This window comes from Carassius carassius, chromosome 47 (genome assembly GCF_963082965.1).
Source record: "Carassius carassius chromosome 47, fCarCar2.1, whole genome shotgun sequence".
NCBI lineage: Eukaryota > Metazoa > Chordata > Actinopteri > Cypriniformes > Cyprinidae > Carassius > Carassius carassius.
In genome coordinates this window covers 3,546,423-3,574,207 of record NC_081801.1, presented here as the reverse complement: position 1 = coordinate 3,574,207, position 27,785 = coordinate 3,546,423, and the positions used below count along the sequence as shown (strand labels likewise).

General features: G+C 37.2%; 1 protein-coding gene across 2 annotated transcripts; it reads right to left on the bottom strand.

Annotated features, from left to right (window-relative positions):
- LOC132130314 (noelin-like) lies at window positions 1–27,785 on the bottom strand. Of its 2 annotated transcripts, none has more exons than XM_059541998.1 (6): window positions 27,325–27,785; window positions 15,546–15,695; window positions 14,669–14,824; window positions 11,832–12,051; window positions 9,538–9,644; window positions 1–2,311 (listed from the first exon to the last, which is right to left on the bottom strand). In XM_059541998.1, the coding sequence occupies exons 1-6, from the start codon at window positions 27,388–27,390 to the stop codon at window positions 1,637–1,639; spliced, it is 1,374 nt and encodes a 457-aa protein (XP_059397981.1). In that variant the 5' UTR covers window positions 27,391–27,785; the 3' UTR covers window positions 1–1,636. The 2 variants fall into 2 exon arrangements, with proteins under 2 accessions (XP_059397981.1, XP_059397980.1); XM_059541997.1 differs by lacking the exon at window positions 27,325–27,785 and adding an exon at window positions 16,813–17,343.

Genomic DNA, 27,785 nt, shown 5'->3' with positions numbered 1-27,785 from the left:
TGATGACATCAGGATATAAATCCTCTTTTATTGATAAGAATCATCGTATTGCGGGTACAACACACATCCAGCAAAGCGCAAAAAGAATGAAAGCTGGAATTAGCTTCGGCTAATTATCTTCATAAGACAGTATGAGCCTTGTTAAAATGATTACATTATATATTAGACTGCTTGAGGATGTTATAGTTTCATATTCATATTTTAGATGTTCTCCAAAGCGACTTAGGGTCATTTTACATTCTGATATGGATCTTTTTTTTTTGGTTTCATGACAGAAATGTGACTTTCTAATGCCAACAAACTAAAACAAAAACATTGAAGCATTGCTCAAGCAGACGGTATTACTGTAAATTACAAAAACATCAAATGGTGAATCTACAAAATCAACGATGGGCGTTAAGAAACAAGCCACTCGAAACAAACCAGATATAAACAAGCATCTCTTTTTTTTTAATTCCCAGGTTGCTAGAGACTATAACCATCCCCAACTTCTCTCCCTCCCTCCCTCCCTCCATCCCTAATCCCAAATCTGTCATGTACAGCATCACACAGGTAAACATTCCTTTGAGCACACCTGCTCATGCAAAACTAAAGAAATCATTTTACAAGAAATCACCAGCACAGAGACTAAATTGGAGTAAGATTGAAACCGGCTCATTTGTTATTTGAAGTTGGTGTATCGTACATAGCAATCATGATGCAGATGCAGTTGACATCCATTTACAAGCATAACAATGTGAGTATCAGTATCCTGAAGGGTGATAATCTTACCAGAGAAGGTCAAAAGTCAACATGAAATTATGTGTTTCTGTGTTAACAGGATCTTCGACAAGAAAAACATGGGACGAGACTTGATTATATCCATTGGGAATTGATTGCACTGTAAAATATGACCAGAATTATGGATGTGTTCGATGGAGGAGCTGAAAATGTCATCCGAAAAATAAGGTTGTTTTAGAGGTGGAGCAAGTTACAGTAATTGTGCATATTAAGACAAGGAATGTGTGATTTCATGTTGACTTTAATAGCACGCTTTGGTCTGTTCTCAGGTGCTACATACATGTAGGTCATTATAAAATATCATGATATGGTCCAACTACAGATCTTAATCGCAGAGAAGTTCAAGTAAAACCTTACAAGCTTTCAACAGTCAGCGCCTTCAGCCAATCATATTTTTTCATATTACCTATAGAAATGAGCTCTGCAACACACACAGTTTGGACATAGGATAGTGCATAAACTGGTAAGACGTTCATGTTAGTATGCCAAGTGAAGCACCATCGGTTTTCCTGCACATGCTCGGTTTATGAGTTTGTGTGTGGACTACTAGTCTGTAACTAATACCAACGTTCCCTTCATTTCAGTGTTCAGTAAAGCATGGACAAATGTCTTTTTAGTGCTACTGGAAAACATCTGATCAGACTGTGTCCTATAAAGTAAAGTCCTTTTGTAAAAAACAGAAAGGCGTGGCTTTGTTTATTTATTTTGGCATCTGTTTATGATCTTGTGTCCTATGTTCCATTCACATGTCTGTTATTCAGGTTTAGTTTTCATTCAGCATAGCATTTTTGTAACAATATGTTTAAGAACATTCCTAAAGATTGTCTTCAGATACTCCCAACCAAATCCTGCAAGGTTACAGTTGCTCCGAGCGGATGACGTGGAAAAGCGTAACGTTGTACAGGACTTGATGTCCATTATTCCAAGCGTACAGTACACGATCTCGTGGGTTATAGTCCAGCATAGAGATGTGCGAGTACTTGTTCTGCAGAACGATATCGATGTATTCGTATGTCGAGGAGTTGGTGTGGTAGGCGTAGTAGACTTTCGTCCCTCCCGAGTAGCCGTTGGTCACGTAGAGCGTCCCGCAAATCATAAACGACTCCCCAGCACTGCGCCTTGGGTGATTGGTCGTCCAGGTCTGGATTATATGCAGGGTGAGAGGGTGGAGCTTGCTGATGACGATGTTCCCCGCGTTCTGATTGGTGGCGTAGACGGCCCAGAGCCCACCCTCGTCCACCATGAGGTCGATGTCGGAGTGTCCGCCCCAGGCGTAGTGGTAGGTGTTGCTGAAGCCCGCATTGTCCAGACGCTGAGATTTACTTATGGTGGACGTCTTGAAGTCAAACTTGATGATCATGTTGCTCTGGAACTTGTTGAAATAAATGGAGCCATTGTACACCACCTGACCCGTCCCAGACCAAGGGTGCGGCAGCCGGTGAGATGTGAAGTTATCCGTCATCATAAAGTCCACCATAGACTTGTACTCGCGCACAAAGCGGTTGTTATGGTAACCATCCATGTACCACACCTGGACAGAAGTGAGAGAGTAAGTGATCAATATAAACAACTAACAATACAAGGAACTGAGTTAATAAGACACACCCCTGTAACACAAGTATGTTGACCAGATGTGCATTAGTGCATTAGTCTTTGGATTTGTTTAACTACAGTATGCCTGCCGGATGTTCACACAACATGCAGCAGATGTTTGTCAGAATGGATATTGAATCTAATCTTTTTAAGATGTTCATCAGAGTTGTGCTCTATTTTGAATTGAATTTGAAATAAATATGAGGTAGCAAACAGGAACTTCAATTTAAATTCAGATTTTAACGTCTATCAAGATAAACTTTAAACTTTGAATGTTGGCTTGACGAAGCCTTCTTTGAACATTTTGTAGTTTAAAAAAACTTGAAGTTTATAAGTTGGTAGGTAGATAATGGATGGATAGATAGGTGCATGAATGGATTGATGGATGGATAGATGGATAGATAGAAGTACTGAAGCTTATACTAATCTTTTCAACGATCAATCGAAGTGGGTCAAGTTGTTCTTTATTTTGCTTGTGCTTGCATTAGATTTTTTGGTTCTAGCATTAATTTGCCAGCACAGAAGGACATGTTCAGCGAGGTCTTAATTAAATTTCAGACTGAAGGTGTCCATCCTTCCCTAGCTGTGGCAGAACGCAGGCGGTGAAAACTGACAGCCAGGAAGTTGCTGTGTGCCAGGCATTACGAACCCTATGGGGATAATTCCAGATAATTCCGGATAAAAGCGACATGCATGGCTGGGGCTTCTGTCTCTCGGTGAGCGAATGGAAAGATAGAGCAGTCATGCTTACGGAATATTCCAGAGCCTTGCAGCCCAGCGGGACGTCTGTGTGCTCTCTATGAGGCACGAGGCGGTAAACAACATCTACTGTATATATCAACGTACACACTCACTCTCTCTTCTGCATGTTTGAACATACTGCACAACATTTACCTCTTTTGAAATCCACAGTTGTTAACTGCACAGCTGCACCACTAACATTTGATTAGATTTCACTGTTTTAACAGCATTTTTCACATTATAACCTGTTCCAAAGCATCTTTACACATGACTGTGTGGTAATACTCTCAGTGAGTGAGTCCTGGACAGAGGTGGTGACATAAAATCCCAAAAGTAGAAGGAAGTGCCAAGAATCAGCTGAGCGCACCAACACCAAAATAACACAATAAACCTTTTTTTTCCCCAACAGATGTTTTTCGGGCCAGGATCTGGTCACATTTCCATCTAAAACTTTGGGTTTGTGTTGTATAGCTTGCAAAGAGAGAAAATATAGCTAATATATACTACAGTTCAAAAGTTGTTAATTATTATTTATTTTTTTTATCATTACATTTTAATAAAACCTGCATTGCAAGGCATAGTGTGAGTGTGTAAAACACAGTAAATAATCATCTCTGATAATCATATACATGCAGTGTAAATATTAGCTTGTCCTTTGGAATTTGGATGCCAGGACTATTTTTTTGTTGATCTTTAACTCTGGTAACATTGCTATTTTATTTCTGTATGCATCAACTTCTGAGAATCTTTATGGTCAGAAGTTGGAAATCAAATTGGAATCTGATCAGAATATAGAACACGGCATTAATATTTGACCACATTCTGGTCAGTCACAGGGCGTTTGTTCTGGCTTTAACGTTATGCTCACGCAGAGCATGAATGCTGCTCCATCTCTGCTTGATATTTCTGACAGCAACACGCTACTCTGCCAAAGCTTTTTATCTTTGAAGAGCCAAAAACCACTCTGAGATATTGCTTATTGTTCACTCCCACACATACACACACCTCTCTCTCTCTCTCTCTCTCTCTCTCTCTCTCTCTCTCTCTCCACGCTCTGCCTGTCTCACACATACAGCCTACGGTCTCATCAATCTTTGAGAACAAGAGCCTCCAACCCAAAGTGTGACAAAAACAGAATAAGAGGAAGGGGGGAGTGCTAAAACCAGGTCTGTGGGTGTGAACGAAGGTTATATGTTCTATGATTTAAAATTGCTCTACTGCGTTTATGAAGCTTGGATGGACTATCTTGTGCAAGGCATCACTATAATGGGTTTGTAATTGTGTATTTTGTGGTGAAAGTGTGTTGTTTCTAAATCAAAGATCTAATATGAGTACAGTGGGCTCTAATATTTTTTCTTTTATTTTTTTGTTCTGTATTGGAGTATTTGTTGTTCTTTAATATTTTCCAGTCTGCTGTACACTGCAAAATTGGTGGTTGGTGAACATTTATTATTATTTTAATTTTTTTTTATTATTTATTATTTTTTAATTGTAAGATTATTGGCAGTAAGATACAAAGCTAAACTAAATTGTTGATGTAGCCATAGCTAAAGTGTTACACAACTATAATCATAATATAAGACGACCTTAAAGATAATTGTTAAGCACACAAATAGTCATTAAATTGACATTTTATTAAGCAAAATCATCCTTTCTGGGTGCACAATATACAGTGTTGGGGAGTAACTAGTTACATGTAACGGCGTTACGTAATTTAATTACAAAATAAATGTAACAGTAATCAGTTACAGTTACTAAGAAAAAATGAGTAATTAAATTACAGTTACTTATGAAAATTGTAACGATTACAAAGAGGATTACATTTGAATATTTACACACATCCACATACAGCTTATTTCTTTCCCAAATTGCACTAAGACATATGGCCCATAATCTCCGAGACGCGGAAAACACATTCGTAGAATCCAGTCATAAAAATGGAATTCAGCCTATAACGCGGACGCAATATGCCACATTTAGGACGAATAAATCAAAAGTAGGTCAGTACACTTGTAAAGATGCTAATGTAGTTTTGTCTTTGTTTACTTAGTCAAGCAGCAGCACATTGCTCGCAATCACTCAAAATACTGTATAAACGACGTCATTATTATCTTTTGTAATGTTACAGTAGTAAGTTAGCAGATAAATCATCATATTTTATCATAGGTTTAGGGGGAGCTAGTGGATACAAAAACACAACCCTTAGGAAAATTAATATAGCCTATGGTATGGCACTAACCGTGGTTTAACTATGGAATTTGTAGTAAAAATAAATACAAGTGGTAATTCATTTGCCAAAAAAACAAAATTGCACTTACAAAACATGGTAAAAGTCAAATAAAAATCTTCAGTATTAAAGTCATGAGAGAGATGGATGGATAATGGAAGTGAAGGTGCAGTTCAGGAGAGAACTCTTAATTACGTTGCAAGTCCCCCAACCTAAGGATTCACATTTTTTCATGTCAGGTCCAAAAAAATAATAATAGGGTTGTCCATGTTTCAGAATGGGTTGTGGGTGTATGAGTGGGAGATTTCCCAGCCTATTTTTTTCCCAGTCCGCCCCTCATGGAAATTAATCTCTAGAACAGTCACTTCATGAGCATTTTTTACTTATTTTGAGAAACTATCATCATATCATATACAAAGAGACAGCAGTGTTTCAAAAAGACACCAATGTTTCAGGAGTTTAGTACACAAAATAGGACACATGCATATTAGATAACCATATTTGAGTTGATGTATATGCTTTTATTTTTTTATTAACTATTTTTCCCCAAACCATTGTTAGATGCAGTTAGATGCCTGTAGTTATGCAAAGATTTGGTTTAAAAACAGTATCTATAAACTATTTCTTTTGATTTTAAATCTGCTTTGAACTTCAGATCAATCTCTAAGTAAAAGGCAGTACTAAAGTCTGATTGTGTGGTGGATGTGTTCAAATGTGATCATCTTAATTCAGGTGATGAAGGATGGTGAAAGTCTGACAGTATTGAGCACTACTGTAAGGTTAAACCTGCATGGTGTAAAATGGTTGAAGATGATTAACAGTTGCAAATTAACATTCATTATAAATTTATAAAAGTAATCAAAATGTACTCAAAAGTAATTAGTTACATTACTTTATTAAAGTAATTAAAAAAGTTACACTACTATTACATTTTAAATAGGGTAACTTGTAATCTGTAACCTATTACATTTCCAAAGTAACCTTCCCAACACTGACAATATATTGGTAATAATTATTGGCAAATACAATTTTATTTTTATTTTTGTATAGATCCATTTATATATATATATATATTTCTAACATTGTTGAATGCAATTATAGCAAATCTTAAAATGAATATAATTTCAAATTGTACATTATAATGTTTTGATACCAAAATTCACTTCTATTATTCACTTACATATCTTGTTTATTTTAGTTTTTAGTGTTTTGTTTTTAATACAAAAAAGGTGACAAATTTCAATAATAGCTATATAGTAATAACGGTTAATTTTGGATGAAAAATTGGTGCATGAAGATCTAGACAATAGCATGTGAACTACAGTTAATAGTTAGTGAACACTGAACAGGTGTTGGTATTTTATTTTATTTTTTTAGCACCGCAGCCAGCTTTTAAGACTGCATCTATCCATTTTATGTTTTAGTGTCATTAATGGAATGGCAAAACAGAAGATATGCTTGTGAAACAAAGAAGGACTTGAGCTTCCTAGCATCTAGCATCTAGCAGATTTACAATAATACACAGGAAAATAACAGATGATGCAAACTTTATCAAATATGAGACCAGTTCAAATTCTGCTGTAAAGCAGCTCTACTGAAGACAGTGTCGTTATTCAGATCAAATCAGTTCAATGTTGATTCGGTTCAGTTCATAGTGTCATTATTCAGTTCAATTCACTTCAAGTTTTGTTATCATCAGTGAGAACTGGAAACCTGCATATGCTGGGAAACTTCTCACAAATGCAGCAGTTGAAGCATTTGCAGCTCTGGGATGCCAACTACTAATTGCCAATTTGTCATTTAGCAACAACATTCGCTTGCAACCTGAGGTTAAGAACCTGGCCACGGTGCAATGCTGATGGCTCATAGATCAGCCCATGTGGGTTCGATACTATAACGTTTGGTAACCGGCCCAGATCTTTAACCACAATGTTGTGCAATCTGACAGATAAATAGGTCAAAGGTTATAGCGCACTTCTGCTTTGCCATCCAACATCACCAAAAACCTTTTTCACACTTTCACAAATGTCTGAGAGATGATTAGGCTAAGAATCGGCTTATACCCACAGGCCATCAGGAACATTTCACACTTATTTCCAGCTGCCCTCATTCATCCTCCACCTTCTTAACCTCCAGCCGTTATCACAAGCCCCTCGGCGGCCTCCATTACGAGCCCCACTGGAGCACTTCACATCTGGACGAGTGGAAAATTATTTGGCCTCGCTTATTTTCCCCTCGTGGCACTGTGAGAGTTAGTGACCTGGCTTCAACTCCACGGATGTTCAACTCGCAAACAAATATTTGTTTTGAACTGTTTTGTTTTTTCCAAGTGATTCATAAACTGTTTATTAATGTTGATTGAAGGATAAACAGTGTAAAAGTAAACTTGCAAACAAATGGTTATTACAAGTTGATTTTTATTTTATTTTATTATTTCATTCCAAGTGATTCACAAACTGTGTTGAGTAAACTTACTTTTAAAAGTAATGCATTACAATATTGTGTTTAACCAAAAAGTATCGAATTGTGATAGAGAAGTAATGCATGCACTTTTGCGTTACTTTTTGTCACCTGGGCAACTGTGCTTGATTATTCAATTTATTAACAAAAATCACAAAAGTTATTTTTTTGGCAACTGTAAAGGCCCTTTGATGCCTAATGAAATTAATTAGCCTCAGGCTGAAGGAAGTGCCTCTGTACCTCACTCCAAATTTCTTCCAACATTGGGACAGGACAGATTTCAGTAAATAAATGAGAGTTTGCATTACTTATTTGAAAAAGTATATCAGACACTTTCTTGTAAATTTTAAAATAATGCTTTACTTTACTAGTTACTTGAAAAAAAGTAATCTAAACCCATGTAGCTTGTAATGCGATACCACCAAAACTGTTTACAAACTGTTCATAAATGTTGTTAGAGTGATAAACAATGTAAAAGTAAACTTGCCAACGAATGGTTGTTACAAACGAGTTCTTTTTTGTTATTTTATTCCAAGTGATTCACAAACTGTTTGTAAATGTTGTTGGAATGATAGTGTAAAATTAAACTTGCATACAAAATAAAGAATAAAAGAATAAGAAGTGTCAAAGGAGAATAAAAGGCAAAGCTTTGAATCGTGGGAGCATTTATAAGTCATAACTCTCTAAGAATCATGTTTTTTTTTTTACACCTGTACAGTAAGACAAATCATCTGAATAAACCAATCTACTGCACAGTGATCATGTGATTTTAGCTGAAATGGCATTAGTGACATGACATACAGCCAAGTATGGTGACCCATACTCAGAATTCGTGCTCTGCACTCTTTAACCCATCCAAAGTCCACACACACAGCAGTGAACACACACACACACGCACACACACTGTGAACACACACCCAGAGCAGTGGGCAGCACCACTAGGCCACGACTTTGTCCCTTTAGGGCAAAGAACTTCATTGTGCATTTTAACTCTTCTCTGTGTATACTGTATGTCAATATAGGACGTGGCTTTTTCTTAAGCATGTCTATTTGCATTTTAGGTTTGTTTTTTCTTTATGGTTATAAAGCAATGTGGTTATAAAGTGGTTGCCGGCAGCTATGTGCTTGTGGGTTTTTATTCCTGGCATAACATAACCAGGTATCCTCCACTATCTGCATGTTAATGAATCTCAGAAATGAATCCTGTTTGTCTTCCAGAAGTAAGTTACCATTATACACAAATACTAACAAATGCAAAAATGCAAGGACACATTAAATTGATCAAAAGTGACAGTCAAGACATTTGTAACATTACAAAATATGCTGTTCTTTTGAGCTTTCTATTAATCAAAGAAAGAAGAAAAAAAGCACAGCTGTTTTCAACATTTATAAGAAATAATTCTTGAGCAGCGAATCAGCAAGTTAGAATGATTTCTGAAGTATCATGTGACACTGAAGACTGGAAGAATGATGCTGAAAATTCAGCTTTGCATCACAAGAATAAATTGCATTTTACAATTTATTTCAATACAAAAAAATATTTTTAATTGTAATAATATTTTTCAAAATATTACTATTATTTTTGTTCAAATAAATGCACCTTTTGTAAGCAAAAGAGACTTCTTTCAAAAACATAACATCTTACTAACCCCATCTTTTGAATGATATCGCATGTCTGGTTGCATTTATATATGTCTAAAATTGGGAAATATGTATGTTTGTGCATTTACACTCACCCTTGTGTCTCCTTCAGGAGCGAGAGGGTCTGTCATCCAGGATCCGAACCGAGACCCGGATATTTTAATAGTGATTGCATCACTAATGCCAGTCAGCTTACCACACGCTGTAGGAAACACAACACACATATATAATTGCGCACATAAACACACACACACTTTCTAACGAGAAGCTTATAATCACACAAGTTTAATGAGTTTAATGAGATTAAATGCTGTAATGTTATGATGAGTATGATTCAGTCATTATTACTGTGGTAATCTTATATCTTGGAGTGAAGGTTATGATTAAATGACTTTAACTGAGTCAAACTCAGTTTCATTATGAGCTTTCATAGCTAAAAGAGAGAGAAAAAGTCTTCATTGATAATATGGGAATACATATGAAGGTTTTCATGTGTGTGACGGAGAGAGAATATAATATACAGATAAACTGCAAGATAATTATAAAAATTATGTTTTTTGACATCCTGTGGTGAGTAATAACCGTGGTGTGTGTGTATTTTCCTGCTCAGCCTCAGCCATTCAACACACACACGCTTGAGATTAACACATTGAGCTGTAATCTGTTATCTGGAGGGAGATACAGGACTAAATTATTACGCTACTATCTTTAGACTAAAGCCCTGATTCTCTAATATTTCAGACACATCTGCTGAAAAATGCACAACCCTCTCACACATTGTACATCATTACTGATTCATTATTGTCAATATATAGGCTGTAAAAAAAATCTAAGTAGTGAATAAAAATTATTAGAATATGTTTCAGAATATGTTGCTCTCTTATGTTAAAAATAAAAGAAGATTTTTGATATTTTGAAGATTGCTGGTAATCAAACAGTTGGTGGTTCCCATTGACTTCCATAGGAAAACGACATGAGGGTGAGTAACTGATGACAGAAAGTTCATTTCTGCGTGAACTATCCCTTTAAATTCTTGTGTTCTTGTTTAATCTTATGTGATCACATCAAAATGGCATTTGAGGAATTATATTGAACTAGTGAAATAGTGAACTAGATTTGTACATTTCTGAAAAAAAAAAAAGATTTTTGCTATAAATCTGATTGCTTAGAACAGTAACAGATACATCTGTCCTCAAAAAAACAAATTCATTCATGTCACATGTGGGATGAAATGTGCATGGGAATATGTGAAATTCATGTAGTTTTCCTGTAAGTGTTTCATATTCATCAGAAGCGACACACATGGATGAGCTCAAGTGTGTGTGTGTGTGTGTGTGTGTGTGTGTGTGTGTGTGTGTGTGTGTGTGTGTGTGTGTGTGTGTGTGTGTGTGTGTGTGTGTGTGTGTGTGTGAAAGGAGAGATCAGTCAGTTGTCTTAAAGCCATATTGATCGTACAGTAAAACTGGCCCAGATTTCTCTTCCAGAAACTGTGTGGATGCTGGGAAATTGAAGCTGTGATAATGAATGCATAATTTTACTCATTTATAGCTCAAGAGACTTGAACTGAGTTCTCAGTTGTGCTTCATTTAAGTATCAGCTACATCTCAGATGTTTGTGCTAAACTAAAACAGACCCTAATGAGAGAATAGTTGACATACATTAAGAATACAGAGCTGTAAAATTCATGTGGAGAGCAGCTCAGAACATTTGAACTTTGCAGAAATGGATGAGAAATACTGAAATCTGAAACGTTTGATTACAGACTTTTGGTCAAATCCAACAGGGTTTGAGATCCTGAGATCTCTGAAAGCCCTCGAGGAGACACATGACCTTTCCTCAGGAGAAATGTCTGAGAAGCAGGAGACAGACGTAAGCAAAAGTTCCAACAGGAAGAACAAACAATTTAAAAAGATCTCGTTTGAGATTGTTCTTCATCATTGGGAAATGGCAGACAAAGTGTTTTAAGAATCAGATTAGAGTGAATCAGAGAGACGGTGAATTTAGGTTCAGATTCGACTTAATTTCTATATCACTATAATTCCATTCTTTCATTATAATTCATTAATTCTTATTTTTATTCTGTGCGCAGAGAGTCGAAAAAGCATTTTACATTGTAATATTCATGGATGTATTTGTTGTCATGCAAGCAAGTTGTAAAATTGTTCTTCACAGAAAAAAAAAACTAATGTATACACTAATAGTTTACATCTTGTGGCTGTGATATTATTTTAACAGTTGCAGATTGGCTCCATTAATCATCATTTTTTTATGGTGATCAACACATTATTTTGCACTGTACCTGGAATTCCAGGACCAGTAAACAATGCTGATCCATTATCATGTTTTTGGTAAAAGAAAGATAAGTATTTGTTGACTGTGTGTGTCTTACCAAGCTTCTGCATGCACGCACGTAGCCGCTCCTCTAGATTAACCACACGGGAGTGCAGGTCATCGTAGTCGTAGGCTCCCATCTCCTGCTGGAGGAGACTGAGGCTGGACGTCAAGTTCTGCACCTCCTCCTTAAACTGCTGAACCAGCCGTGCGTCTGCTTTGTATTCCTCCAGTACGGGGATCAGTGGACGCAGCTCTGCCATTTTTGCCTTTATGGCCTGCAAATACGTAAAGTGGGAGCATTGGGAAGTCTTGCTTACTGTGTGTTCTGAAACTTGTCTGAACCCTTGCTGTCTACGCTGAATTGAACAATCTAGGTGTTGAATACTGTTGTGTGTACATTAATATGTGCATTTGTTCATCTCGACACTCTTAATAAACGTTTCAATGGGTTTTACCACCATTGGTATCTGCCTCAAAGTATGTGGACATCTAAACACCACACCAATGTCCTTTAATTTTAAAACAATTTACAATGAGTTAAGACCCGTTCACACCGTGGATAAAACTATAATGATAAAGATAACGTTCTAGTTTTAAAAGAATGGCAGAGGCAACACCACATTGATAATAATAAGGGCACAAAGAAACTATGTCGTTTGAATCACTTTCAGAACAATTTTTCTAGCTGATGGACGATAAAAAACATTGACAACCAATCAGAATTCACCTGACTTTAAAAAGCTAAAGCATTTAAAGTGGCAGATGACAAAACGTGTTATCATGCGTTGGTGTGGATGCTAGTAATCAGTTTTGGTGTGAATGGGCATCTAGTCTTTCTTTTGCTCCTGTAACAGTTTCTATTCCTCTGGGAAGGTTTTTCTAGATGCAGAAACATGGATGCAGCGATTTGTTTCTGAGCATCAGTGAGGTCAGGTATTGATGTTGGGTGACTGAAAAAGGTCACAAAGGTCTTTTGTAAGAGTTCAGGTCTTGTCCCCACCAGAAGGCTCATTAAATAATATTATATTATATATAAGGTCCCGTTTTGCTATAAACGCTCGTTTGCTCTTGTGAAAAAGAAGTGTGCATTTTGTGTTGAATTAAATAAATTTTATTAATTGTGTTGAATGTGCACTTATAGTTTACTTCAAATCTTAAAAGTATATTTTTAAAAAACTGTACTTGCAGATAATTGTTACAGGTGATTTTCTTAACATGTAAGTACACTTATAAGGTCAAATAAAAAGTTCTACTCTAAAGAACATTTCAAGTCTTTTGCTGTGCTTTAAAGAAATACACTGATTTCAATGTTTTGACTAACATACTAAAGCACACGTATCTTGTACATATTATTCAGTTCAGTTCAGTTCACACTTAAGTATTTTCTAAAGTGTAATATTTCCATAATACATGCCCTTTATCAAGGTAAGCCAAAAGTGAACTTCTTTTTCAAAAGGTAAGGAGACTATATTGGTTGTAGTCTTGATTTTATACATCAAGTGATATTGTAGATGAAAATCCTTTAACTAAAAGGTGTCCACATACTTTGGGCCATTTAGTGTATGTACTGATGCACTTTAACAACAATGGATGCTAATATTTAAGAACTTCTGTTGTAATAAAAATTTACATTTAATGCGGCACCTCAAGAACCCTGAGATATTTTTTAAGAAGAGGATTCTTTGCTGAAGTGCTTCAAAAAACAACAACATTAAAAACGTTTATTTTTAAGAGTCTTTGTGTGTGTGTGTGTGCTTGTAGAGCCAGTGAGAGACCAGAGGCCAAGCTGCAGTAAAACTACTCATATCCGTATAAAAAATAATATATTTACAAACATTTATCGGCGAAATCAAGCGCTCTGAACACGGTAAACAATTGGGAAAAGACTTTATTAGTTGTCGTTTAGAATGCAACAGCAGAAAGGGACACATGCTGAAATTACAACTCACATACAACAATGTGATGTTAAGATTAAATTCTTTACTTCCAAAAACGCATATTATTTCAAAAACCAAAGACTCATAGTGACAAATAATAAGAGATAATAATAATAATAATAATAATGAAAACTTAAGCAATACTAGCAAAGATGAGAATAATAATGGAAGTAGTAGTAGTAATAATAGCAATATAGCAATGAAACTAAATAATGTAGATCATATAAATAAAATGTAACAATTCTTTAGAGTAGCATGCAGGAGGAGATCTGATTGGTGGTTGGATAAGGGAGGGGGAGGAGTGTTTCTTACAGCTAATGTCGAATAGAATATGAGAATCGTGACATAAACAGCATGATTGAGGCCCACTTCAGCCAATCGTGGGTTAGACCTGCCTCTTCTGGCCTCTGGCTCTCCTATCATGTCTTTATAGTTAGCCCTGCAAGCAAGAAACAACACACTCAGCACAGGGAGCTAACTCGCTAACCTAGCTAACACATTCACGTGCTCTCACAGTCACACACACACACATGTACTCGCACATGTACTCAGACTTGTGTTACAAAGTGCAAACAAAAATTATATTTCATGCATGTGTCAGGTATGTGGTTCATGGGATGTTTTGGACTGTTATATTATAGAAAAACTGAAATGTGCAGATCCTTTATTTTTCTTGCTTTTTTATTATATGTTATTATAATAATAGAATCATATTTAATTCAGTAAAAACAAATGTTTAATTTTTTTGCACAACAATGCAAATATTGCATTTGACCAAAAGTTAATTAATTGTTTTGATCAAATCAGACATGTCTGCACATTTCAGAAAAAATCACACAAGCATTTATACTGTAGGTGTGCATGCAATCTGCAGTTTGTTCATGTGTGATAGTGTGGAGCGATGTGTGCATATATGTAAAATATGTGCACTGCTTGCATTTAATTGTGTGTTTACCTTGTACTGCTTGGCGATGTTTTGTTTGTGGTTCTCCTCCACCTGTCTGAATTTAGTCTCCAGGCCACGAAGTTGATCTTCCATCTTCACCACATACTGCAGGTCCCTCTGAGTCCTCTGGTCCAATACTTGGATTGATTGTGTCATATTTTGCACCTAAAAACACACAGGTACTAAATATTTAATATTTTTTGTTTATAAACACATTTTATTAAATTACTATTATTATTATTATTATTATTATTATTATTATTTGTAAATTGGAAAACTCACATGGTGTGATTAGGCATATATATATATATATATATATTCTTATTATTTTTTATATACACACACACACTATATTAAACTTATATAATATTATATATAGAAATTAAATATTAATGTCAAATTAACAGTATATATATATATATATATATATATATATATATATATGTTCTCTTGAACAAAAATGCAATATTCTTGCTTTTTCCTTACAAATTTCTTTCATTACAATTTTTTTTTTAATCTAATATACGATAAGAAACATCTAAATATATCGACTCTGAACATGAATATATAACAAATCTAGTGACCTCTGCAGCTATTCCACATCTGCTAATGATTGATGTGTCCGAGGAGTTGCATCGTCGTCTTTCTGAAGAAAGTCTGTTTGCCTTTGTGCCAGCCTTGTTCCAGAGGAACTCATTAACTCAGAGTATTTGGATATGAATGATATTGTTGCCTGTGTTGTTAGGCGCATGCCTCTAGGTCACTTTGATCTTTGGAGGAAAACTCCAGACTCTGGTTGTCATAGATTCAGTGTCTTTGGCAACTTTACAAAAGTAATGTGATTCCCAAGGGCTAATCAATAGAGCATTGTGGGTCAGGAGGTCACCTTCTCCAGTAACTGGCGGAGTTGTTTGGTGCGGGCATCTCGTGAACACATGGTCTGCTGCGGTGCGACGACCGTACACACACACCTGCCCTCGCTGTCCTGAGCCGAGCTGTACACCTGCCAGGACTCCTCAGGGTTGGCGGGTAAAACCTGTGAGAAGATGAGACAGAACGAGAGATATTACAACATTTCTTCAAGTTCTTAGTTTTATTTATTATCCCAGACTTATTAGCATTACAAACACATGACACAAGATTGCGCAAAATCCCATCCGCTTGTGCCACATCAGACCACACCCACTTCCCCACCCACCAATCAAAACACAGCAGCTTTACGTCAGCCTGAATCATGTGCACAGTTTTGAAGTCACATTTGACAGACAGCTGTTAGAGGCCATCTATCTTGTTCAGCTGTGTGTCGTTCTTGAACTGCTGCTGAGCTACAGATCCAATCACAGTCTGTCTGGAGTTGGTGACATTGAGGGACAGATGGAGAATTGATGAGCATTCACTGATGCAGGTCTGGAGAGTCCTAAATCTCCACAATCTCCAACCCAATGGAATATCATAACACCACAAAAAGACTTTTGCAGTCTTTTTTCTTGTTATATTCCATTTTTAATCTGGCCCAATATTTAAAGTGATATTAAAATTAAAATTGTTCATGAAAGTGAACACAATTGCATTACATCTGCAGTGTATTTGGTGATAGCCTATTTGTTCCATTCTTCATTCTTTTTTTAAGCATATGTGTTCAAAACACGTTCTTGCGTTCAGAAGAACCTCTTAGATTTTTTCAGTGGACTTTTCCATGTCTCATTGAAATCTCATTTCCATGTCTAGTGAAATCACACAAAAAAATGCTCCTGATTTCAATTGACTTATTGCAGCAATTTTCATTTATTAAAATAAAATTTTTTTAATAGAGCTAATTGGAACGCGGAAACATTACAAATTGTTATATTAATAGCTGAACGTTCGAAATTCCATGACATCACGGTCAGCAGGTCCGTGAACGCCACTTTTTGAAACGGAGAACACGCAAGGAGGCGTGCACACACGATCCTGCATTGGATTTTTTAAGGAATTAATGGAGTAGAATGCAAAAGAATAAACATTTGTACACAAAAAAGCGCTTTAAAAATGATAATATTACGCTTAATTGCAACGCGCTACTATATGCGCAAATGGAAAATATTTTTACTTGATACAAGCTTAATATTTTAACTTTTGTTTAGAATTTTCAGGGGAAGGAACACGAGACTTACTCCTATACTCCGGTCAGGATAGCCGCCCTGTGCCGCGGTCAGTTTGGTGGTGTTGAGCCCCACTAGTGAAGGCAGTGTCTGGGACATCCAGTTGGTGATCATTGCCATGGTGCTGAGCACCACACCGATCTTTAGCAAAGGCACCGACATCTCTGCGCACTGACCCAAACTCTCATTCTACACAAGCCACCGGGGAACAGTAACGGCGAGCATCGCTGCCCGTGAGCGTCTCGTGCATCACCATCATCCGCAACATCTCCTCTAACGGTCCCGGTTCGGACGGTCTCGCGGTGCTCATCTTCATGAATGTCAATGATTGAAGGGTGTCCGACGTTGTTTGAGTAATAAAAAACTAAGCAGTTGTGACCCTTGTCTCCGCGGTGCTTCCGTCTAGTGTCTTTTCCGTTATCCGTGCCTCTTTTGTTTGCGTTCACGCCCTTATTGGTCCGCCTTCCCCACGCAAGTGATTTATTCAGGATGGATTACAACTGCACACACCGACTGCTCTCCGTGGATGAGAAAGGAGGCGGCGCCACGCGCTCCTATATAACGGAAGGCTAGAACGCGTCAAGCGCGCCTCTGCTCACGAGACGCGCCACAAGGGATTTGCACTTGGCAGCGGATCCTGTAAATGACACGATATAATTTAAGGTTGTAAACGGAACATCTCAATGTCACGCCCCACTCCGGATCAACGGCAGTGAATAACGATCACATATAACCCCCGTGCTACCCTTTTGCTCCCCTATAAGAATTGTAACTGCAGCATAGGTTCTTTCACACGACAAAAGTTTTATTTTGCCGACACACAGGTAACCGAAGTTTTAAACAAAACTATTGATTAAACTTGTAATATGTAAGTCTATATTAAGGTTATATACGACCAGTTTTATGGTGTTCCTGACATGGTTACGGCCTCAAGAGAACCTGAGTCTAGTGTTTTTGGACTTGTAATGTCAAACACACACACAGCTAACGGGCTATTTTAACAAGCACTCTTCCATAAGTCACTTTTATGAGGTTTTTGTTTGTTTGTTTGTTTTCCCCAGAAATAGCAGGCCTACTGTTAAAGAACTCACAAGATATGTCACGAGGACATACTAGCTTACACATACGACTGGGAAATAAAGGAACATAAGTGGAATATTTGGTTGGAATACCTATTATGTAAAGGCTGGAATACCTTACACATTTGTAAATATCTGACATGCACATGCGTTGACGGATTGTTAGTGAAAACTGAAATATATAAGAGTCAAAGGGTCCCGGAGAAGACCCACTCTGCATGCATCCTACACACCAGATACAGTGCCTTTAGTGCATTAATTCAGTTTGCATTAGAATGACTCGAGCGCCCCCGTGTTGTGATCGGCGTAACTGTGATGCAATTACACCCGACCACTATCTGGCAGTAAGACAGAATGAGTAGTGTAGTCTCATAAATCACCTATTAATCACAGACAGACACGGGGGTGTACTTAACCAATAAGCAAGGTAAGCGGCCACTTTGGGCCCAGGGGAACCAGGGGGCCCCGTCTGATATTAGCCATAAATATTTGGCAAATGCTCCAGTGTGTATTTAGGTTCAGAAGTGCATCAACTTTTCTCTCACCACTCAATACACAGAGTTTTTCCTCAAGTACTGATTTCTGCAAGCTCGTGAATCCTCTCATTATAACAATGTGTAGATACAATGTAAATAAGAGATTCATTGTGCATTACAGACAGCATCACTGATTAAAAGAACGTTGTGAGATCACGATGAACTGAAGTGAATGAAAGCTTTTAATAATTATATTGGGAGCGCTCTTTGCACACTCTTTAGGCTGTATAATCTTGTCTGACTGTCTCACAATGGATATATTAACATCATAAAAGAAAGCAGGCTATCAAGTTTCATGTGCTTTTCACGCTAACTGTTGTACACAGAAGTAGTCCTGGGCAGATGACATATGATGTCAGCTTTGCGCATGCGCTGCTCAGAAGTGACAAACACGAAAACGCAGGGGAGAGATCAAAACAAAACAACAGTCACTAATTAAAAGTACAAAACGAGGATTTGTAATGAAGAATGTTGGAGGATTTCGATATAAGCAAAGAGGAGACTGGAACTTTGCTTCTTTTGAACCTGTTAACAAATGCTGGTTTCCACAACACTGACCTCATATGTCATCCTCCCGCATCGATTTGCTACAGGAGGCCTTTGTTCACCCCTGGAGCTGTGTTAGACACTTTTGTTTTATGGATGGGTGCTTTTTATTTCACTTCTTTTGGACGGATGCACTGCAACAAGCGCTGAGTGTCATTAAACAGCTTGAAAGATAAAAGACAATTTTTAATATAACTCCGACTGGATTCGTCTGAAAGAAGAATGTCATATATATGTAGGATGACTTGATGGTGAGTAATTTATGGGCTAATTTTCATTTTTGGCTGAACTAACCCTTTAAGGCATGGTACTATTATGCGAAAATCTCCAGCATCGGCCAATCGCAGATGCACAGGGTAATTTGTCAAAATGAGAACCTCCTTTTTAAAACTGATTTGAGATATTTTTTGTTTGATATATTCAATAAGTTTTGCTGAATAGGCATATAAAGTTTAAAATAACAAAAATATGGAACGTATGTATGTGACACTATGCACCAGTAGCAAGTGTATATATAAATATACACATACATACATACATGTGTTTAAAATCCATACTTATTTGTTTTTCCCCTGAATAAAAAAAAACCCCAATCCTTCTTGGTTGTTTAATAAATGAATCAGATTATAAATCCAAAATAAACTGATATTTTGGAATAAAACATGAATATGTCAAAGTTATGGCGCTTAAGGTAGACTGACCTTTGAGCGAGAGAGAAACACAGGCTGAGAGATATTCAGGGAGTGTCAGGCATCCAGTTGTGTCTCTGTCAGCATATCCAACCTCACTTTAATAAAACATCACACAGAAAACATCTAAAACACTGAATCTAGGGCAGATATTCTTTCCGGCCTGTCACTGTCTATTACATACACACACTTTTTGGTTTGCTTGTGGATCCACAATGATCCAATCTTTCTGTATTGTCCTTGAAGAACTAGTTCTGCCATCATTTACTCATCCTCATGTCTTTAGAAACCTGTATTATTTCCTGTATGGTTTCCCATAAAACACAAAAGGAGTTATTTATAACAGAATGTCCAAGGTGTTCTTTTCCTTGAAAAGAAAGTGAATGGCGATCATGACTGTTAGTCAAGTTTGAAAATTTTAGACTGAAATTTCAGGCTGTTCCTCTCACAAAGCTATGGTGTGACTTGAAATTTAATGCACAATATATATATTTTAAAGAAATAGTTCACCCAAAAATAAGAATTTTATGGAGATTTTATGGAGATCTTTAGCATTACATTACTTGCTCACCAGTGGATCCTCTGCAGTAAACAGGTACCGACAAATGGTAAAATTAAGGCAAATGTAATGCTACATTTCTCCAAATCTGTTCTGATGAAGAAACACATCTTTTAATTTTTGGGTACTGTCCCTTTGAAATATCTTCTTGACATGTCATCCCTATATGTAACATGATTACCATCCTGCACTATGGTTGTATTTTCATGTTTGAGTAGATGGAGAGAGACATAAAAGAGAGATGGAGTGAATGAATGATAGAGCCATAGAAATAGAAGGTCACTTCAGCACAAATCACCCAGGGCTTGAATTTCTTTGGCCTTGAGAGCGTGTGTGCCAAATGAACAATGCAGCGTCACATTGGCAATCAAATTGGCTTTTTTTTATTTCAGAGATCAATGAGTAAAGTATCAGCACACATGGTAGAATGATGTTTTGTATAAAAAATAATAAAGTGAAGATTGTTATAATGCTCTCAAAGTTGGGCCACTCTGAATTTGACCGTGTTAATTAAATAGTTATTTCGAACCTAGATTTCATTCTGGCATTTAATAAAAGCTGACAATTTTTAATTAAAAAGCTTTGATAAGTAATACTTTTTAATAAAGCAGTTTTTGGCTTATGAATCAAAAAATCTAACTTAAAGGTACAGGTTGTAGGACCTGCCACGAGAGGGCGCACTATCAAAACAATAACAATCACGTGGTTTTATGACGCTAAGAAGGAGCATGGAATGATGGGATTTGTTGTCTTCTACCCAACCGCTGACGGCCATCAATCAGATGGAAAGATAAATCATGGATTTAACGCGAGTTCAACGATTTGCGTGAGTAGATTACATACAAAGTCAATGCACAGACGCGATCAGACTATGGATCAGACACGTCCTCCCGCGGGTCTAGAGATGCGATGCGATGCCCCGCGTTTGGGGTGTATGCCACATAATACTAATCTTGTTGTTCGTTATAATAGCATACGTTTTCTGTAAAGATACGAATCAAAACAACTCACCTGTCGAGTAAAACACAAGCGAGATCGGCATCTCTTTCTAGTTGAAGTTTGTCGCGAAGCTACTTCCGCATTTATCCATGAAACTGTTGTCATGTGGTTTCTACGTCAGTAAAGGCGGTAACAAAGGGTAACTAACATCATTGACAGGCGACTGCACTGCTCCGTGTCACTGTTTAGAATGGGAATTTTCTCATGATTTACAAGTAGTTGAAAACATTAGAGATATTTTTAGTAATAAGCTGGACAAAATATATAACACTAGCCTAGTGGTTTTTGGATATTTTACTGCAAATATCTTACAAATTGTACCTTTAATGCCAAACATCTATGCTGATTAAGTCATGCAACACCAGGAACTTAATGGAGTTTATGAGATGTTTCTCTATACACATTAACAGGAATAATAGGAATAAAAAGTTGTTTCATTGAGTTAAGACAACATATTGAAAATCAAGAAAAACATTAAAGGGATTGTTATCCATTATCAACATGTACTCACCCTCAAGTTATTATTAATTTATTTTTTGTCATCTCTGATGCTTGATAGGATCCATTTGCATTGAGTATAATTGGAAATGATGGGTTTGATGGGGCATATGGGTTTGGAACGACATGGAGGTAAATACATATTTATTTATTTTATTTATGAGTGAACAGTTTCTTTAATCTATGGCAGCCTGTTTCCGTCACTGTATATAAAGGCGATTGCATTTTTTTTTACATGCAATTATGAGTTATAAAGTTTTGTCTCAGTTTTGTCTCAGAATTGCAAGTTTTTATCATGCAATTCTGAGAAAAAAACTGTGAAATGTAAACTCACAATTGCGAGAAAAAAGTCAGAAAAGTTACTATTACCTATTTGATAATAGTTTGAACATTCCATATTAATCTGAATGTTCTGTACAAACAAATGGATTAGTTTTACAAAAGCAATGATCTATTGAGTCAGGTGCATATTTCTATTAATTCTGAAACAAGATATGCAGTAAACATCTGATATGAATGTTTTATGACTGCGTTCTCTAAGGCAACAGCAATCAATTTTACTTTCATCAGCGTGAGAGCAGCAAAACCGTAATCTCGAGCTGGGATTCCCTTTAACACTGTTCTTTTTGCTTTTTATCACCTTTTAATAATTCATGTGCAGGCTGTGTGATTTCTGCAGCCCCCAGCAAAACGATAATATCCTGGAGATCAGGAGAGCGAGATGGCGATTGGTTCGAAATGTACCAGCAGAAACCATCTGAGCTGTTGGACAGAAGGAGACTGTGGCAGCAGTAACTCATCTGTAATGGTCTACTAAAGCCTTCAGTGTAAAAAAAAAAAAACACAGTCCAACGCGACATGAATGATTTCTCAATCGGCCTGTGCTGGAGACCTCCCTAACAGTTCTGCTGTGTGGAGAAGAAGAGAAAGAAGAAGTAAAGTCCATGTTTTTAGAAGTTTTCTTCTGCAGAACTTTAAATGGACTGCCTGACTCTGGGCCTTGGTGCCTGTGGTACTGCAGAAGAGTTTGGAACGGAGGCCTGCTGTTTGAACATTTACAGTACTCTCCCCTAACCCTGCGCCTCCTCCTCTCCCTCTCTACAAGCAGTCTGTTCTTCCTGTTGTTTTCAGTGGTAGTTTACAGAATATCCGTCGCCAGCTGAAGTATAACTGCTTCGAAACATAGCTATTTATTTTGTGATGTAGGAACATTTTGTTTTATATCTTGGTAAAGGGAAGCAGAGCAATGTGTGTTTGTATGTGTGAACAGATGGTAGATTATTTTTGTTGATAGGTTGTTCTGGGTGGTTTCCAGGGTGTTGTTATGCTCCTAAAGCGTGTTTAAGTCCTGAGTACTTGACATTGCCATTGCCATGATTTTAAACTGTACAAAGTGTTGTTAATATGTTGCTAGGGTGTTTTTTTGGTTGTTTGTATGTTGGTATTTAAATGCTTGTGTGTTCTGGGTTGTTGCTAAGTGTACTTGGTGATTGTTAGAGTGCTGCTATGCAGTTTTTTAGGGTGTTCTGAATGGTTGTTAGTTTATTGCCTTTTGGTTGCTTGTTTTTGTGTTTTTAGTTGATTGCTGATGTATTGCTATGGTTTCTAGGAGGTTGCATTGTGGTTTCTTATTGGTATACATTAAAATAGTCTGCCCTTAAGTCTCTGTTATATCCTGGTCACTGGTTATCATATTTCTGCACACTCTTTCAAATCATTTACTGTCCTTAGCACAGAAGAGACAGTCAAAGTGGCCCTGTATCCTCCTGCTTTCCGTCTCTTCCTTGTGCATCTCTTTTTACAAAAGAGTGAACACACACTTGTCCTTTCACAGTTCAGATGCTAAAGAATTATATGATGGACAACACAAGTATAAAGATCGAGCACATGCTGATGATAGATCTGTCTTGCTATCGATTGGAGATTGACGAACAACATGTGCACGTGTGATTTATGGATTTTTAAAGAAACAATGAGTGTCAGGCGTGGTGAAATGCCATCATATAAACAACAGCTTGCGTTTTCTTTTAAACGCACACACACGGGCGCACACAACCAGACAGAATCGACTAAAGGCAGGGTCATTACTAATATGACAATTCTTCTTATCCACAGGCTAGATTATTCTCTTCTCTGAGAGCGTAGTGATGACCTTTATCTCCATAAAGGTGATAAGACCATAGAAGACGCGTATCTTTACCGTGGTAATCAAGAACTAATCTCATTCATTCTATAGCTGGGGGAGCTGGATATATTATCACCCCCCTCTCTCTCTCTCTCTCTCTCTCTCTCTCTCTCTCTCATTAATGGAAGTTTGAATGGATTCTACATTTGGACTTACTACATACTGAAATACTATTAGGACATTAACACAAATTTAATAGACAACATATGCACCACAGGGACCTTTATATATATATATATATATTTATTTATTTATTTATTTATTTATTTATTTATATTTAATTTAAATTATTTAAATTAGAATCATTAAAATGAAAAACTTTTCTTAAAATAAAAATATATAAACATAAATAAAAAGAGAAATGTTATGAAAAACATATACATAATGTATATACATAATAAAAATAATTTGTTTATATTTTATTTTGAATTATATATTATTATTAATTAAATGAATTAAAATTTGAATTCTCACACACACGCACACACACACACACACACACACACACACACACACACACACACACACACAAACACACACATATATATATATATATATACACATACATACATATATAATTTTCAGAGGGGTCATCTATAATCTTACCAACTTATCAATGCTTTTATACAGTATTTTTCAATCTATTAGGCCCTCTAGAAAAACTGCTGGTTGGATCAATTTCCAATCGATGGTTGGCACATAACTTGGACAGAGGGAAATATTATGTTCCATCTTGCATTCTGTCCTAAATTATGTTACTGATTTTCAAATGAGATCACTTTAGACCTCATTCAGTCAAACCGTTCCAGGTTGGGAACTAGTTGATAATGAGTGGGAGAACTGATGGAGGTGTTTAGCAGTTCTGTAGTATGAGATCCATCAGCTGTTCTGTGGGTGGTGTTATGGGCTTTTTTTATTACTGGTGTTCAGTGAGTAATGTTCAGTATATGTTCAGTGAGTGGTGTTTCCATTAAGAAGATGCTTTGTGGATTGTGTTAAGTAGCTGTACTTCTTGAGTTATTGAGTTTTGGTTCAGGAGCTGTTAGTAAGTAGTTCTTTGTGTGCGATTAGGGGTGTTCTGTGAGGGGTATTTACATTTTAGGAGATGTTTTGTGGATGGTGTTCAGTCGGTCGTGTTTTATGAATTGGCCATTTGTTGCCGTTTAGGTTAAAGAGTGGATTATAAAGGTGGTGTTCTGCTTAGGATGTGTTCTGTACAAAAAAATAAATAAATAAATAAAAATAAAATTGATTCCCCAAAGCACCTTTCATTGAACAGTTCTTAAAAGAACCATTTTCTTAGAACTGTTCCATGAATGCTAAAGGTTGTTCAAGGAACCACAGATACCAATGAAGAAGAGTGTTCTTTGGAAGATACTGAAGTCACATCATACATATTCAAGATAAGTGCCTTTAGTTCATGGTCCATTAGAGCACCACTACACAACTGGTTTCCTAAAGAGCTAGAGGATAAAAAGCTCTTTGAGGAACTCAAGTAGACTCTCTTTTGACATGAAACCACACAACTCCTTTTTTCTAAATGTATCCTTTATTTTTAGTGTGTTTAGAGTGTTGAGTCAAATAATAAAGCATGTAAGCCATAAACAGAACAGATAAAGGGCCCAGTGACTCATCTCAACTCCTCCTATACACACACAAACTGAAAGACAACTCAGTTTCCACAGTGCAATTATCAAACTATGGCAATTTCCTGAGTTTGAAACTAGATCACTGCATTTGTGAAAGACAAGATGATATGACCTTGTCCCAACATGCATTTGCTCACACCTAAGGTATTTCATGTGTTTAATTTAACACTGACAGTAGCCAAATTGAATCCCAGAATGCCGTGTTGCTCTGAATGAACACCTTTCCTTGTATATTTATTGGTCAGTTATGATTTCTGGATATTAAGTGACTGTATATGATGTGCCTTTCATCTATTACTCGAACACATCCGATGTGTTTGTGTATATGTTGCAAGATCCTCTTCTCAAACCCGGCTAAAGCTGAGGAAAATGCCAAATTGTAACCGATTCAATGGGCCGTAAATCTCCAAGATGAGAAGATGAACAGAGCCACGCGGTGGAAATTGATGGGTTTGGCAGAGTCAGTTTGAGATTTACTTGTGACCACATGCCGAGTAAGCATGCTGCCCTACTGTGAGCCTAATGCAACATTTACACAGGCTGTACGGTTCACAAGCTCATCCTTTCTGATCAAGAGGAAAATACATGCTACAGTGAGACACTGGTTAAAGTAATAACTGAAGTGTGAAGAGCGCTGTTTGCATATGTAGGAGCCAAGAACACTGTGCACTGGGTAATGTTAGTAAGAGCGGCCAAATGCTCTTCAATCCTCTTGTGCAAAGCCTCTTTCACCATATTAGTGTCCATTTTGCCAGGGATGTACACCTTTGGGGGAGATACCATTTTTAATATGACATAAATGAAAATAAGGGACACTTACAGGAAGTATTGTTTTGGCATGTTTAATTATCACAACCCCTCAGTCTCATTTCAAAGTTGCATTGACTGAACAAGAAAAATAAAGACAGAGGTACAGTTTAACCCATTAAACACTGTACATGTACTTCTTTTCACTGATATAAGATTAAATATGGCATCTATCCAAAGGTATAAAGAAACTATTATGATAGATGGTGACATGTCAGCCCCATTTTGAGAAATGTCTATATTCATTCCCTCTCTTTTTGCGAAATAATCATAATTAGCCCTAATGTGCAGTTCACTCTTATTACACTCTTTCATGCAATTAGTATTGTGCTAATAATAGCAATGTGCAATTACAGCTCTACAAAATGTGAAGTGCATTAATATTACTTAGCACTTCTCAAGTTCTGTGTGGGGTCTCCAAAGGCCTTCAGTAGCTCAAAAACATACTTATATCAACTTGATACTCAATGACTTGTGCTAGTTATATATGTGAGCTTGCTATAAACTTGATAACCCACTTAAAACATCATTTAGGGCTCAGAAACATGAATACATGCATTGAAATGCAACACTTCTACTAGATTTATTTTGTGATTTTTCTGCAGTGTATATTTTTCATGATCAAACTGATCCCAAACAGAAGCATTTGGTCTTTTTAGGATGTGGTTTTGATTCCATTAGAAGCTTATTTCACTGTTTCACTCCTTAGGACCCCAAACAAAGAATGCAAAATCAGTCTTACAATATATGAGGGTTGAATATACAGCAACATGAGTCCTAAATGAATGTTTGTTTTAACTTCTCGTGTTTGCTGTGAGCTGTCATTGAGTATAACCGTTACTCTTCCTATCTCTGGGCTTGTAATCCCATTCATTAATTTCTTCTGCCCATTAATTTGGCTAATTCATTGCAGTCTGATCTGTGTTAGAGATGTGTGTGTGTGTGTGTGTGGGAGGTAAAGATGGCGATAGACCTACTTGCGTGAGTTCCGTGCCCATCAGCACCAGCACGACGAGACTCAAGAGCTTGTTCACGCGCTGCATCTCGCGCCTCCCCTCGCTCGGTCTCGCTCTCGCATGCAGATCCGGTCCGGTGCCTCGTTAAGACCCGCTCGTTAGTGCTCTCGCCTCTCTCCTGGGTCCCCGGTCGCTCGCTTCTTTCTCTTTCGCTCTCTTCTCAGCAGCGGAATGACAGAGAAACAGAACTCGGTCTCGCGCAGCCGTCTCTGGGCATCTCGCGCCTCGCGTTTTCTCCCTTGCGTCTCTCAGCCCCCCTGCGACTCCCGTCCCCGGTAGATTAGCGGCTTTGGAGGTCTAGCGTCAAGCAGGGAGGTCTGGTTAGCCCAAAACTTTGTGTGTATCTCGCTGTGTGAGGCAGAGAGATTGGGGGAGCGAGAGCTGTCCTAGGTGCTGAAACCGGATGTAAAATTCAACAGGGA